At 36.1% G+C, this 15980-nt stretch overlaps 1 protein-coding gene across 5 annotated transcripts in view; it reads left to right on the forward strand.

The window, feature by feature from the left end:
- The first annotated feature begins 925 nt into the window (after positions 1–925).
- The window catches only part of LOC116263746 (polynucleotide 5'-hydroxyl-kinase NOL9), a 32239-nt gene continuing 17184 nt past the window's right edge, over positions 926–15980 (forward strand). For 2 of the 5 annotated variants that reach the window (XM_031643512.2, XM_031643517.2), the window contains exons 1-7: positions 926–1206; positions 1294–1394; positions 1466–1499; positions 6048–6217; positions 6396–6579; positions 8423–8603; positions 11972–12083. In XM_031643512.2, coding sequence (XP_031499372.1) covers positions 989–1206; positions 1294–1394; positions 1466–1499; positions 6048–6217; positions 6396–6579; positions 8423–8603; positions 11972–12083 — 1000 coding nt within the window. In that variant the 5' untranslated portion in view covers positions 926–988. The remainder of the gene's footprint in view (positions 1207–1293; positions 1395–1465; positions 1500–6047; positions 6218–6395; positions 6580–8422; positions 8604–11971; positions 12084–15980) is intronic. The other 3 variants (XM_031643513.2, XM_031643514.2, XM_031643515.2) reach the window with 3 other exon arrangements.

A 15980-nucleotide genomic window follows, 5' to 3' on the forward strand; every position in this document is an offset into this window, starting at 1 on the left:
ACTTAGTTTGAGATGCCACTTGAGTACAAGGATCCACTGTGACAAATTCCCCCATGAGCGGCTTCGCAACACACGTAAAAGTCTTCTCACTCCACAACACTAGCGGTAGATTGGGGATATCTATGGGTTTGATGTGCATCAAACTTGAATTCATCTCCAAGGAGCCAGCATTTTGCAATCAATGACCCACTACCCCCCTCCATGCCCTTCTGAAGGATGAGGGCCAGACACCGCTTCTCCCAATCGAGAGTTGTGTTCCATTGCCTCTACAAATTCACACTCCATTCCTTCAACTAGTAAAACAATGAGTCTATATATCAAACATTACTTACTTTGCCAAAATACCAACTAATCACATTGTTTTCTTTATAAAAATCAATCGCAACACCTACCCTTTGTTGCATTGGCAACCTTCTTGCAAGAAAATCCCCATTACTCAACCAACTAGTTTGTTGTCAACTTTGGCATCATGGTCAATCGAATATGGCTCTGAGTCACTAGTTGAGAGACCAATATATATAAATGTGCAAATAGTTGAAAGCATCAATATGTAAATAAAAAGATGTTGTGTAATTGTGTAGGCAACATTCATGCAACATGTGGCTCCACCAACGTAGCATGTTCTTCTCCCAGTCTGTACAAGCAAATGCCAGACACATTTGCAGCTGCTTCAAGGGAACACATTATCACTGTAACTAAAATAGCAGGATAAGGCGTCCTTCTCCTGCTGTCCAGAGAATGGAACCAAACACTCTCTTAGTGTTAGGTGGACAACCAAATTGCACCTAATCTCACATATTTGAATGATCAAACACACCGGTACGCATTTTGGATACAGATCCGTGTCTATCACTTCAGAATCCAGATCTGACGTGACCCAAGCCAAACCCGATCCATTTGAATCCCTTGGGAGCGGTGACTGCATGCCGTCGTGCAGAGGAGGAGCAAGGAGGCCGACCCCTCTCTCTCTCTCTCTCTCTCTCTTGCTATGGAGGGGAAACAGGGGAGGAGGACAGTGAAGAGGGTGCGTCTGTCAGTTGGAGATGTGGCAGCATGTCAAGACATCGTCATACCCGAGCATTGGAGTTCCGCCGCGGAGGCGGTGGCGTCGCACCAGGGCAATCCTCCCATCGTCGTCGTCTGTGGTCCTAAGAATTCCGGCAAGTCTACCTTCGCTAGATTCCTAGTCAACACCTTGCTTACCAGGTTCTCTCTCTCTCTCTGTGTGTGTGTGTGTGTGTGTGATTCTTGCTGATGATTGGTTGGTTTTGTGCATCTCACCGTGATCCTAAGTAGGCATAAGATGGTTGGTTATTTGGATACTGATGTCGGCCAGCCTGAATATACTCCTCCAGGCTGCCTTTCACTCCACATAATCGACAGACCAAATCACGGTATGGTTTTTGACTTTCCCAACTCCCTATGTTGGTATGTTACTCTCTTATGCTTTTGATTCTTTATGCAGATTTGGCTACTCCACGTTTGAGGAATCCCGAAAGGTAAATCTTTACTATGGAGCTTTTCTGAATCTCCTAGCGTTTTCACTAGCAAGTTAATTGTTTGCATACTGGTAATATTCTAGTTTGTCTCTATTTGAAAACTCATCATTGAAAACCATCGGTTTATTGCTCCTTGAGGAAGGGGAACAGTTTAGTCCTATTATGTTGTGAAGTTGCATTACAGTTTGGTCAATGGCTGAGTCTTCCTAAGCTTGTGGTACAAGCGCCGTTATTGGTATGCAGGATACACAAAAAATGTTAGGTAGCAGTAGTTCCAAAAGTTGCGGTAGTACGAGATTCAATCAAGACTTGAATAAATTGATAAAAATATGGTAGAACTCCGTATGTGCGTCAGAGAGGGAGAGAGTGAGAGAGCGTGATCCACAAAAGTTCAAGCCAAATAAATTGCAAGCATGCATGCATTTTCTGTTGCAATGAAGCACAAGATTCAAGCTAAACATTTTTTACAAGTTGATACATGATCTGCTATACATGAAGAATTGAAGATAAAAAAATGTTCAAAGTCCATATTAGGTTTAGGGATTCCTTCAAATACTAAGTCACATGGGTACGGGTATGGAGATACAGGTACGGATACGGCAACTTTAAGAAATGTGGGTACAGGGGTATGGTAGGATATATATATATATATGTGTGTATGTATGCAAAATAACACAAAGAAAATCAAAATGAAAGCAACATTTTAGTAAACAAGTGATATAAATAAAGACATTAGTACGTTAATGAACAATAACTCTAAGAATAGAATGAAAAGTAAGGTGAAAAAGATTAAATCAAAGTAAAATTAAGCAGTTTGAGTCTAAAGGTACATGAGTCTGAGTGTGTCCAAGTACCCATTTTGGGTACGAGTATGATGACACGGGTACGTGGACCTTACTGAAGTACCCATGTGACTTAGTTCAAATAAAACGGGTCTGACCTGGATCTAACTTAGGCCTGAACCATGGAGTAACAGGTTTGCTACATGGCACTCAAAACTCAAAAGTTCTAGTAAGTCTACCTAGTGGCCCTTCAAAAAGGCCTAAGTGGCACCTAGGTGAGCCAAAAATAGTACATGAAAGGAAAAAATGACAAGGAGCCAGGAGGAAGAAGAGGGAGAAGGTTAAAAAAGGAAAAAAAGTCAAAAGAAAAATAATGAAAAAGGTAAAAGTAGCAAAAAAAGGAGACAAAACTTCGAAAGCATTTAGGTGCTTAGGTCATGCAGCCTAGCCGAAAAGGTGGATGCCTTTGACTATCAAGGTTTGCTGTAAGTACCTGTGTCCAAAATTGCTGCTCGAGCATGGGTACATCACCCAAAACACTATGCCTTTGATAGTAGTTTTCTTCTCATGTAGTAAGCCATTCTTTTATTGGCTTTGGAAACAAAGGGGAAAATAGTTTTTAATTTGGATAGGAATGAACAAATGAAACTAAAAAATGTGAAGAAGAATTGTTATTTTCATGCTAAGTCATATGGGTACCAGAGGGGTATGGCAATGCTGGTGCTAACGTAACAATTTTATAAACGAAGGGCACAGGGGTATAAGAGGGCAGACACATACACAGACGTATAGTTAAAACAATACAAAAGTTCATACAATAATGCATCAAACAACTTAATTTACAACTTCAATAATTTAAATTCATACAATAATGCATCAAACAACTTAATTTACAACTTCAATAATTTAAATTCATACATATAATCCTATAAAAGTGAACTTCAAAACATTGTTTGTCATAAGAAGATTGTCACTGTTTTAGCTTCTTCATGTCCACTTCCTCCATCTCTGCTTCTTTGTCCTTTCATTCCCTTTGTACATTTGTTAATTGAATGGAAAGGTCATGTAACTCTGAATAAGGAAATTTGTGTTTATTTTCTCCTTCTAAATTAAGTTCCTCGTCATTCACATCTCAGTTTTTTGTGCTTCCCCATGATACAATCAATGTATAATTATTGCCAGATACATGAAAGTGTATAAATAAGCGATAACGTACAACCATAGTCACAAAAAACAAAAAGCGTGAAAAAAATGCAATAAATAAATTTACCGTTTTAAACTTAAAAAAATGCCATTAAAAAAACATTAAAACAAAAAAAACACAAAAAACACATTTTTTTTGCTTTTTTTTCCTTTTATCCATTTTTTTCATGGTTTTTTTAATACCAAACGGTTTTTTCCATTTTCTAATTTTTTTTGTTGCAAATCTACTTATTTTTTGATGTTTGTGTTATTACTTATTAGTTTCTCACTTATTTATTTTCCCCTCATTTTCAGTTTTTTTTAGATTTTTTAAAATTTATAGTATTTTTCCTTTTTTTTTCAAGCTTGCCGTATTATAACCAAGAAAAATGTCGCTGTTTAAAACCTGAGAAATTTTTTTTGTGGCTATGCATACAATTAAATAACTTAAATATTGATTTACTTATATTCATCTTTATTTTGTGAAAGAAGCAATGGTTAGGATGCACATAAACCAAATCTTCTATGCACTTGCGTGTGAGTTTTTTCTTTTTTTGCTTTTGGATATTGTGAATATGCAGTCCAATTTCTCAAAGATGCAGATTGAGCGAATATCTTAAAAAAGGTATTGAAGACTATGACAGCATGCCATGTTTGACCCCCAAGGAATAGGTAGATAATTGACATCATCTATGAGTGCAGTTATGTCTTTTGAATCAAAACTTAACAGTTTTGATTCGGATATATGACAATTAAACATGTCAAGTTGTCATTGATAATTTTGGATCTTTAAACAGTGTGTTTCTCTTCTTCCAACACTTGAGAGCCATTTTCTTCCATAATACCTAGGTTTAGCAAATGTGCCATGCATTGTACAGGAATATAGCTTTTATTGCATTTTCCTATCAACATTGGATGGGTATTATCAACATTCTATGGGCATGATAAAAAAGTTTCTTAATCTTCAAGTGTAATATCCTTTTTCTCTTTGTTAAAAATGACTTCTGATTTTTTTTTTTAATTATACTGTCCTGCATCTCATAAACATGATGAAACATTGACTTATCACAATCGAGAGCCATCATATTTCCCTAACAGGCTCTGTAAATGCAATAAAATAAGATATTTTATGTGACCACATGTCATCAACGTTTAATTTTTTGATTGCTTGAGCTGTGTCATCATCGTCAACAAGATAGAACTTTTAATTACTACCATTTTGAAGAATGCACGTTAACTTTGTTACTCTTTTGATTATGACAAGCATAGAAGCAAAGTGTGTGTCAACAATTCTTGACAACTTTAGGTCACATTATCATGAATGGACAATACATGCTGATGATTAACTATAAAATCTGTAATATCTCTAACATTCCTTTCTATGTCTTAACTCCATGAACATAACTTGTAAGCATGAGAATCTTGTTCTTTGTTTGGTAAATTGCATAAGCTTTTTGGAGTAAAATTTAGATTATAAACCATACAAGGCGCCCAAAAGATGTGAAGGTGAAAATGTTCTCCACTAATAATCTGCTCTACATACAAGGTCTGTAATTATTTGGACAACCTTATGTTCACCTTTTCAGTTAACTCTTCGAGAGTCCTTTCAAATGTATAACAGCCTTGTCAACAGTGAGCACTCAAATTGTTGCATAACTTTGATGGCATATTCTTCTAGCATAAGCTAAATCTCAAAACTGTTCTCAGAATTGGGGGAAGTTACCAAAATTGTTTTTCATAATAGATTGGGGGAAAGATCACCAAAATCTACATAAGTATCCATTGTTTTATCAAAACACATGTAAAGAGCATATCTAAAAAATGGAAATTAACAAACCCTTAAACAAAAAAAAAAAATGCTTACCTTGCTGCTGTCATCCGCTATCCATCATTGGTCACCGGTCATCGTCTTTGATCATTGGTCGTTGTTTGTTGCCTCCATCGCTTGTCATTATCGTGGGGAGGAGCAATGCAGGAGGAGTTGGATGAGGCTCAAAACAATCTACTGAGAGTAAAGTCGATGCCTTTGGTCAACACTTTTAACTTTTACTTAAAACTTAACGTTTTGGATTTTGTCTGGCCTAGATTGGATCCAAAATACACCCACTTGTGGAGGCATGCCTGTATCATAAAATGGCATATGGACACCGGTACACCTGCATATTCCAAGTACCTATGTTACTTAATTTTCGTACATCTTTCAAATTTCTTGTTAAGTATACATGAGAATCTTGGAAAAAGCTTCTGCATTTGAACTTTGAAGTCATTCATAAATACTCAAGATTATCAGATGTCCAAATCAGTCTGGTCATTAAGTCACACCTTTTCTTTTAGATGAGTGTATTATGACTGCTTTTTAGATTCAAACATACTTACGTTCTTGTTGGAACCATATTTGTTAAGGTCTCTGTATTTTTCAGCAGTGTTACTTAAGACTAAGAGCTCTTTTCTTATGGCAATATAAATGAAATTGGGCCCTTATCTTGGTCTATCTCTAGTTCTGATATACCAGCATGTCACCTCAGTTTGTTCTTCAGTTATTCTTTGGACTGCCTTACAGGATTTCTTTACATTTGTTCCTCAGCAGATGCTTCTTTTATGGAGACATTTCCTCAAAAAGTGATCCAAGGGCTTACATAGCTTGTGTTACTGATCTGTATGACGACTTCTATGAGAAGCACCATAGAGGTTCATCTGGAATTTGTGGAGAAGCATGTTCTCCACTTGTGGTTAATACACCTGGATGGGTGAAAGGTAATTTTAGTTCTTACAAATTCTTAAAGCATTGGCTTACTGGTTTTGAAGCAGCATCTAGTAAATCTTTTATAAGTGTGCTAACATGCGAACTAACTTTTCACTGGTCAGCAATATATGTTGATGATCACTGTAGCTCTGAGAAAAGCTGTATGCCCTTCTTCTTTTTCTTCTTCAGGTGTTGGCTATCATATTCTGGTGGATACACTGACACATATGGCACCAACACATGTTATTCAGCTGCGCACATCTGAACCTGATAAGAATCTGCCAACTGGTGCTTTCTGGCTGCGTGGTGATCAAGAGGCAATGGTTGATCTTATTAATGTCGATGCAGCAAAACAAGATGTCTTAAGTAGATCGTTAGTTCATATTTCTATCAAATATTCTTTTTTATTTTTTTAAAGGTTGATAATGAGATGGAAGCAATGCGCTTAGCATGAAAAAAGAAAACTTATTGCTGCTATTATTTATACTTGTCCTTACCATTATAGCTAATTTTATTTGTCTTCATTAAGTTGTCCATCATAAATCTTCCTGCATCATGCTTTCATAAGCAGCATCTCCTTCTGTTGGAAAGACATGCATAAGAACTTCATTCTTAGATTTTCAGGGCTGATGCAGGTCTTGACGTAGCTTTGCACCATAGTTGAATCCGTGTGACATAGCTTTGATAGGTTAAATGTAAAGTTATAATTAAGCTGCTTTGATACCAAGTTACCAACTAATTAAATTAGTTAAACTTGGAAGACAAGAAAATTTATAGGCAGTTATTATTAGGACAAATTGCCTGAGAAAGATTCATGTTCACAGTAGGGGTGAAGTAAAGAGAGGAGAACTCCCATAGAGAATTCTCGTTCTCAGAGATGAAGAATCCATGAAAGGGTTAAAGGTTGTAGAGACTGAAGACTGTTATAAACATACAGTTCTTAATTTGATGCTACCCTTATATGCAACTATTATATGTCCAGACTGGGCTGGGGAGGGTTTGTTAGCCAGTCTTGGAGTGAAAAGCTCTTGGTAACCTGATCTGATCAATTAATCTGCTCAAGGTAAATCATACTCAAGCATAGGTACACCTTAATATGAAAACATAGCATTGATTCATGCTTGTCTGTGCTGGTGGGGCTCAGCAGATCAACTCTTGCTTGATCATGGAAAAATATCTGGAACAACTGCCAAATGAATTGGCACCATTAAATGATTGGAGTATAGAAAAGAAATTGGGGCAGAAATTCTTAATCATAACACTTAATTTTCAGTTCGATAAACATGTGGTAGTAGAACAAATGGAAATCTCTTTATATATCTATGAGCAGATTTGAAGCATCAGCAACAAGGTTAAGCTAAGAAGATGAAGTTGATAGATCCAAGTACTGTTGTAACACACAATACTGAGTATGAAAAGTGGGGTCCATGATGATGTCGTAGTAAAATCAAACATATAGTCCTATGACTTTTTGATCTTATTTACCAAAGTAAAGACTTGAGAAAAACAGGGTGACACATTATTTAAAATAAGATTGAAACAGTGTACATTGCAGGAGCGTCTTGCCACAGCAAGGAATATTTGTCTACTAACTGATGGAGCCACCATTCATGAATGTTTAGTGGTCAAAACCATTTGTGTCTGGACACCAGGAAAAGATGCATGAGAAGCTGGATGGTTCATTGGTTTTGGTTAGATGAATCAGCTTTATGCTTTTTCCCCCTTTGTGCGTGTCACTGTAGAACGTATCCTGTATTTCTGGCATGTATAGTTTTGTCAGGGTAGCTAAATGGGGCTCGTTTTTGAGCAAAGGAGCCATTCTTTGTGAAAGGTAATTTTTGCTTCTCCATATAGTAAGTTATTCTCTATACTGTATGATTGTGATTTTCTTCCCGTCATAGTTGTCTGGTGCTTGCCATTAGCATGATAGCTCACAAAAGGCTTTTGATAGAAAGCTCAAGTATTATTGTTGATTAAGATACTTAGCATCCTTTGGATTGTTAAAATATTGATATCTAAAGCTTTTCTAATTTGTGCAGTTCCTGTAGCACCTTGCATATGTACATTCCTCGATGTTTTTTGTTTTCCCCTCATTAGGAGTTTGAAAATTTATTTTCCACTCACTGAATATATGTTTCATACTCGACAGAAAGTTCTTTTAAATTCAGAGATCTTATTCTGCTTCTTCTTTGCCAACAACTGAAATGGTTGTACAGTGTTATAGTACAGAAGCATGCCCGTCTCTTGAGAGAACTCCGAACTGTTGCATATTTTAGGCAGTGCTTGCCAAGTGAGCAGAACATTGATAAATATAAGGAACTTGCTTATGCTTTAGCTGCTCATCCTCCTTACGAAATCTCAATCTCCAAAGTCAAGGTTGTGCACCTCCATTGTCAGGTTAGCAAGAAAATCATGATTTACTATGTCTCATTACTTTCCATAAACTCATGAAGTAAGATAGCTGAACATTGCTTTGTGCTACAGTTGCATTTATGATTTATCTGTCCTTGGCATTTCCTTATGGATTAATATTCGATGAGCCACACTAATGTAAAAATCATAGCCACAAATATCGTAATATTTTCGAAAATGTCGCGATATTAAAGAGAAAAAAGCCAAAAATAAAATAAAAACCGTCTTTTTGGCAAAAATGTGAACAATATATTTGTTGTTTTTTTTGTTGCGTTTTTTCCCGCCTTTCTTCCTTTTTTTTTCTTTTTTTAAGGTTAGTGACATCATACATTTACCTTTAAACTTAAATTAAATGATTTATTGTCATCTTTATCTTCGTTAAGAGTTAAAACATTATTTTTATCTAATTGACATCAAGTAAAGCCATAATTAAGTTATATTTACTTGAGTAATAACAAGAAAGTAGACACTTAAGCTATTGTCTAGTTGCATACTTCAACATAATGTATTGATGGGTCAAAGGAAAACAACTCAACCAAAACAAACATTAAACACCTGAAATATTCAACACTTACAACTACCCAATAGTTAACAAACTCAACATGTATGTATATTCTATCTAAAAGTAAATGTCAAAAGCAAAAGCCTAATGCGCTAAAATAAGTAGAAAACTGTACCTCATCCTTTGCCTAATTAGCTTTGACTTCCATTTGCAATCTACAAAATTAATAAGTGGACAACTGTTCGAATTTTTATGTTCCATTAGATTAGGGGATTGACATCAGAAATTAAGTAGTTCGTACTTAGTAACCAATCACCACGTTGGTTACAAAGAACTCCATGTGCAAACCAATATTCTATCGTCAAATTTTGGGTGAGTCGAATATAGTTGATTCATTGAGTCAAATGAGTTTGAGTTTTTTTAAGTTCTGGATAAAACTGAGTCCCCCTACTGAGTTGACTTGGCACAGGCCTGAGCCAAGCCGAGTCAGTGAGTTGATGTAGCGAGTTTTTAAACATTGGAAGTTACTTGTTTACACTGGCTTTTAACTGAACTAGGAGTTTCTATTTGGGACAAAACTAACTTGTAGTGTGACGATTTGAAGTGCAATTTATCTTGACAAGTCCAAAGTTTCACAAGAGAATAAATCATATTGAATTGTTGAAATAATTTGCCATTTTCAAGTTAGCATATAAAGAAGGTTTGGTTGCATATAAGCATGCAAGTGCAAAAGAACAAGTAGCAGATGTGTTCACTAAGAGTCTAATTCCTGCAAGATTTAGAACATTCCACTCAGACATGGCATGATTCCTTCCATGACATGCCACGTTTGTGGGTGAGTGTTGAATATGTATCCTTGTGTGCATATATTATTTGTTGTCTATGCCTTTTTGTTTTCCTTTTAGGATTTTTACTACTTTTGTGGTTAGTTTTTTCTTTTTGTGTTTTATTAGTTATATTTATTTATACTTTTTGGGGCTGAGGATGCAACACTTGGGAGCTCCTTTTCCTTTGTACAATACGTGAACATCAAATAACATGAATGTTTTTTTTTGTTCCTATGGTGTTCTGTACTCTTTGTATGTGAAATCTGTAGGTTTGAACAATGCACTAGATTAAAAATTCAACATTATTGAGCAAATAAGCCATATACATAATGAACCACAGGGATTTGGAGGAAGCTAAGTGAACCTAGTGAAGTGACTCCTAATTCCTAAATGTAGGTGGAGTCCACGTCAATTGCCTCATGGAAGTGGGCGAGGATGAGAAGCTGGTTATACAGTAAAAATTGATGTTTTGGCTTGTGTGAGTCACTAGATATATGTAGTAGCTGGTGATAAGATCTTCATTGACCAGTTGTCTGTTGACTAATTAGTCAATGTATAGTAGAACTAGACAATACGTGTAATAGGTCATTGTCTTAGCCTGGGAGGACTTATGTGAAAGCAGGAAATTTCAAAAGTCTACTCCTTCCAAAATCGTAAGACATGTAATCACTCCTTGTCTAGACTCAGGAGCATGTTTGTTCGCTCTCTTCTGTTTAAAGCTTATGTAAAGGCAGGAAATTTCAGAAGTCTAAAGCCACACCCCTCCCTCTAACTGGCATAGAGATGGCTTGCATTGATGCTTATCATGTCAAATTGACAAGTATATGAATTCCAAAGAAATCTCATAATCTTTGAAGGCCTTCTATTTGAATTTGCCATTCCAAAATCCATTTACTTCATTTCTTAATTGTTTATTGCTTCCTGTTATGATAACATCGTTGACATATAGTAAAATAAAGGCCATTAGTTCCTTCTTTTTTTCTTTTATGATATAAAAAGTGAATTACCTTGGAAGAGACTTATATTTGTCAACACATTGCCAAAAGCTTTGGAAGTCTTGCTTTGAGCAATAGATTGATCGAAGTGACACTGACACACTTAAAATGGTGTGGCAACCAAGTCGATACAACTTGGTGTGGGTGCAAGTGCAGCTTGCAATTCAAGTGGTGGGCTGACTGCCAGCCCATTTCATCCAGGGCAGGCAAGCGCTCGATTTGAGTCAACAACGAGCAGGTGCAGTCGAACTCTACATAAGGGTATGATCATCCTTCAATTGAGTTTAGAAAAATAAGCCTTTCAAGATCCAATTTCTTTCTTCTCATTTTCCATCTGTCTCTGGAGAGAGGGTTTCCACTAGTCAGTTTATTTGCCCATCTCCGTAGGTGCAAATGCAAAATTAAGATAATCTCTCTCTCTCACTCTCAGTTTGGTCTACCCATCTCCGTAGGTGATTTTGACTGGCAGATTTCAGTTATCTCTTTCCGCTTCCGTTGTGCCTTCTTCTAGCAAGTATTGTTCTCCTTCTCTAACCTCTTCCACCAAATCTTGTAGCCTTCATTCATTGCCATGCTGGTTGTTGTTCATTGTCAATCGTTGTCTTTTGCTGGTCGTCATCCATTTCCTCCATCACAAGTCATCATTGTGAGGAAGAAAGCAGGAGGAGGATGAACCTAGGGAGTTACTGAGTTAGGTAAGTGGTCGATATCTTCGGTCAACCATTTCTAAGTTTTAACTTAAAAAGCTAACATATGGATCGGGTCTAGCCCAGATGGGGAACCAAAACATGTCCACTTGATATGGCATACACATCTAGAAAATGGTGTTCAGACACTGGTAGGCCAGGTCATATAACACTCATGTTACTTAGTTTCTATTGCTGGTTCGTTGACATGGTTAAGTGGTTTTAAAGAAATTCCCTAAATTAGTTGCCTTAATATTTATTTTTGGGCAATATTGTTTGTTAAGATTTTGAAACTTTTGTGTCCTGTATGATCTGTTCTTAGACTAATTCATATCCTCTATAGGTTCCTGACAGTGAACTATTTTATAGCTTGAATGCAACTATTGTTGGGCTTGCAAGTAGTTCTGCAGGGAAGACATATATGGGCACTTCATTACCTTTATGTGTGGGCCTTGGTGAGTTTCTACCTTACAATTTATCTAATTAAATTTTAAAGAATATCCTTGATACTTCTCATGTAATTTCCTTGAACTTCCTAACCTGTCATGTGTCATGTTTATGGAAAGAATTTTTAGCTTAGTCCTTACTCTTCTGTCTGATATTTTTTTTTTTGTTGCTGATTTTTTGCCAGTGGAGAAATTTATCTTTGCTGTGAAGCTATTGCACATGGATACGGGTGTAAGGAACTTAAAAAAGACTCGGGCAAAGGGACACAGCCATATATGTAGGAAAATTGAATGGTGACTTTGGCTTTTTAGAGTCACCCAGCCATCAGGCTGTTTGATCCATCATGATAGATGGTTAAGAGAAAAACAAGGAGAAAAAGGTGATAGATATTTTCGTCATATAGTATCAATTCCCACATTTTTCTCCATGTTTTTCTCTCAACCATCCATCTGCATTAGATGGATGGTATATAACAAGATCTTATGTTTCAAAAAATATTCATATTTCTATACATCTGAAAAGTGAAAACACTGACAGAACACTTGATAAAAATCTGATAATAACAACATAAGATCAGACTTCAGAATCAGATTATATGTGCCAACTGCCAAATCAGTTCACAACTTTATATTCATATGATAAAACAACACTAACAAACAAACATAAAGAAAATATGAGGAAAACAAGTGACGAACAGACTAAAAAACAAGAATACTAGTTATATAATAAAAACACTAACAGACTCGATAAAGATTAAGAAAATAAAAAACCTCAAGGTGGATGCTTTTGGCCTTTCTCAAAACGACCGAATCCAAGATTGGGCAGCTTTCAGCGTTGGGTGCATTTACTATATCTGAAACAGTCAGAATAGCACCCAGGCGGTATCCACAGCCACACCTGCACCCATGTTTGATTGTGTTGGTACTTATCCCTTTTGAAGTGTTTGTGTTACATAGCTGTGACAATATTTCCTTTTCATCATTTTAACTTGCCAAAGTTCTGCACAGAAAACAGATTTATTTTTGTTGTAACTTAAGGCAGCACTCCATCTTTGTATACGGGTGTTAAGGGGTCCACCTTAATATTATAGTTTTCTTATATGGAGTACAGTTATTATGTGTTTGGAGATATGACATGATAAAACTTGATATGCTGTTCATTTCTTTTTAGACATGTTTGACTGTTTTATGTTGTTAAGGGAGTATGGTATGGATACTTGAAAATTTGAAATGTCTACACAGAGATGAACTTGTGTTTGTGTATTGAGGCACCGGCTCAATGAACAAGCTACACTGGCGTGTAGTGCCTCATCTCCACACAACCCACATGCCTCTCTTTTGAGGCTGCACCTCACGAGGAGCCACATGCCTCACAACAAAAGTGGTCTTTTAATTTTCATTTTTCTATATTATGAAGCATCTTGTTAACCTCAAAATAAACATACTTCTGCTTTATTTTCACTAATGCTCAAACACATGCGCACATGCATATGTATGCATTTGTGTATACGTAAGTCTAGTTTAAGACTCTTAATATCTTTATATTCTATTGCATTTGGTTTTTTTATATATGTATCCATCATCTAATCACCTTGTTCTCTTGATTCTTAAGTTGTGAGTTTATTCTTTTATACAGCAATGAATTTGATTTGTAACTGAGAATTGTTTTTTGTAGGCTTTTTTTCCTCTTTTTTTGTTTTTTGAATAATTTTGTATCTAAAATATGTTGCGTGAGACCAAGGGAGAAGAGAGAGAGAGAGAGAGAGAGAGAGAGAGAGATGGTGAGAGAAAAACCTCAATTGCTATTAACCCTAATCTCTATTTAAAAGAGATTAGGGAGGGCCGGCTAAAACAAAAATTACATATGGGTCCTCAAGAAATATAAAAGATAACAAATGAGACATGTAACTTCTTAAAATTCCATAAAACTACCTAAACCCATTAACTAAGATTGTAACACTCCCCCTTAAGCTGAAGCATAGATGTCAATCATGCTCAGCTTGTCACACCCTCTCGTAAACTCATCAATAGGTAGTGCCTTAGTGAGTAAGTCTGTTGCATGGTTCTCTGATGAAACATGCACTGTAGATTAACTCCTTCCTGCACCAAACCCTTAATGAAGTGACAATCAACCTCGATATGCTTTGTCCTCTCATGGAATACAAGTTGTTAGCTATGTATGTGACAACTTTGTTATCACAATACATATTCATTGGAAGTGTGATAGAGATCCCCAAATTTGTAAGCATGGACCGAACCCAAGTCATTTTTGCAGCAGTTTGGGCCATAGCCCTATATTCGGATTCAACACTAGACCTAGCCACCACATTTTGTTTTTTGCTTCTCCAAGATATAAGATTGCCTCCCACAAAACGTAGAATCCTGTGGTAGACTTTCTATCTTCTATTGATTCGGCATTGTCAGCACCGCTGAATGCTTCAACTTCAGAAGTTGAACCCTTTTTAAACCACAACCCTTTCCCTAGAGATGACCTTAAAATTTAAATGCCTAAGAACCATCATGGTTACTTCCCAATGTACCTTCCTCGAGTTCTCCATAAATTGGCTCAGACGTTTTAAGACTTATATCTGGATGAGTGATAGTTACAAGCAATAGTTTCCCAATGAAGGATCTATATGATCGTGAGTTTACAACTTCAGATTGATCTTCATGCAGACGTAGATGAGGATTCATAGGCAAATTAGCAGCTTTTGCTCCAAGCATCTCGGTCTCTTGTAGTAAGTCCAACACATACTTTATTTGACATATAATTATTCCTTTATTAGTTTTGCCAACCTCAATGCCTAGGAACTATCTCAACTGACCAAGATCTTTTGTTTACAAAGTATTGTTGAAGAAACTTTTTGTTGCAGAAATATCCTGATCATTATCTCTTATAAGAATAATATCATCCACATTAACAACTAAAATAACTATACTTGAAGCCCCTTTTTTGATAAAAGGGGAATGATCCAATGGAGACCTCTGAAAACCCACACGTCAACAGAACCTTAGACAATTTATGAAACCAAGCACGAGGACTCTGTTCGAGTCCATATATAGCCTTTTTAAGGCGGCACACCTTCGAACACTGCCCCTGGCTTTCAAAGCCAGGTGGTTGCTGCATATACACTGTCTCAGTATAGTCACAAAAAACGTCTTAGAGTTTTAACAGTGAGGTTTTTTTCAGGTATAATACGGCGAGCTTGAAAAAAAGGGGAAGAATATGGAAAATTTTTAAATAAAAAAATTAAAAATGGGAAAAAAATAAAATAAGTGAGAAACTAATAACACAAACATGAAAGGATAAGTATATTTGCAATAAATAAAACATAGAAAATGAAAAAAATTGTTTGACATTAAAAAAACTGAAAAAAATGAAAAAACTGAAAAAAACGTTAAAAATGTGAATTCATTTTTAACGTTTTTTTTTCAAAAAAACACGTTTTTTTCAAAAAAACACGTTTTTTTTAAGTTCGTTTTTTTTCAAAAAAACACGTTTTTTTTAAGTTCTAAATGGCCAGTTAATTTATTGCATTTTTTTCGAAAAAACATGTTTTTTGTGACTATGACTCTTAGATAGATCTCTATAAAAAATGCATTTTTCACGTCGAATTGATATATAGGCCATTCACACTGCATGACAACAAAGATGATAAGCCTGACGGTCCCAAGCCTACCCATAGGGGAAAAGGTTTTCAAGAAGTCAAATCCATATGTTTGAGTAAACCCTTTTGCAACTAAGCATGCCTTATACCGCTCAATATTCCCGTCTGAATGATATTTGATAGTGAATACCCACTTAGACCCGACAACATCACAATTAGGTGGTAGATGCATCAACTCCCTTGTGGCTCTGGACATCAGTGCATCCATCTCTTCTTGAATCGCTTATTTCCACTTTGG

The sequence above is a fragment of the Nymphaea colorata genome, chromosome 11, assembly GCF_008831285.2.
Source record: "Nymphaea colorata isolate Beijing-Zhang1983 chromosome 11, ASM883128v2, whole genome shotgun sequence".
NCBI classification, from domain to species: Eukaryota; Viridiplantae; Streptophyta; class Magnoliopsida; order Nymphaeales; family Nymphaeaceae; genus Nymphaea; species Nymphaea colorata.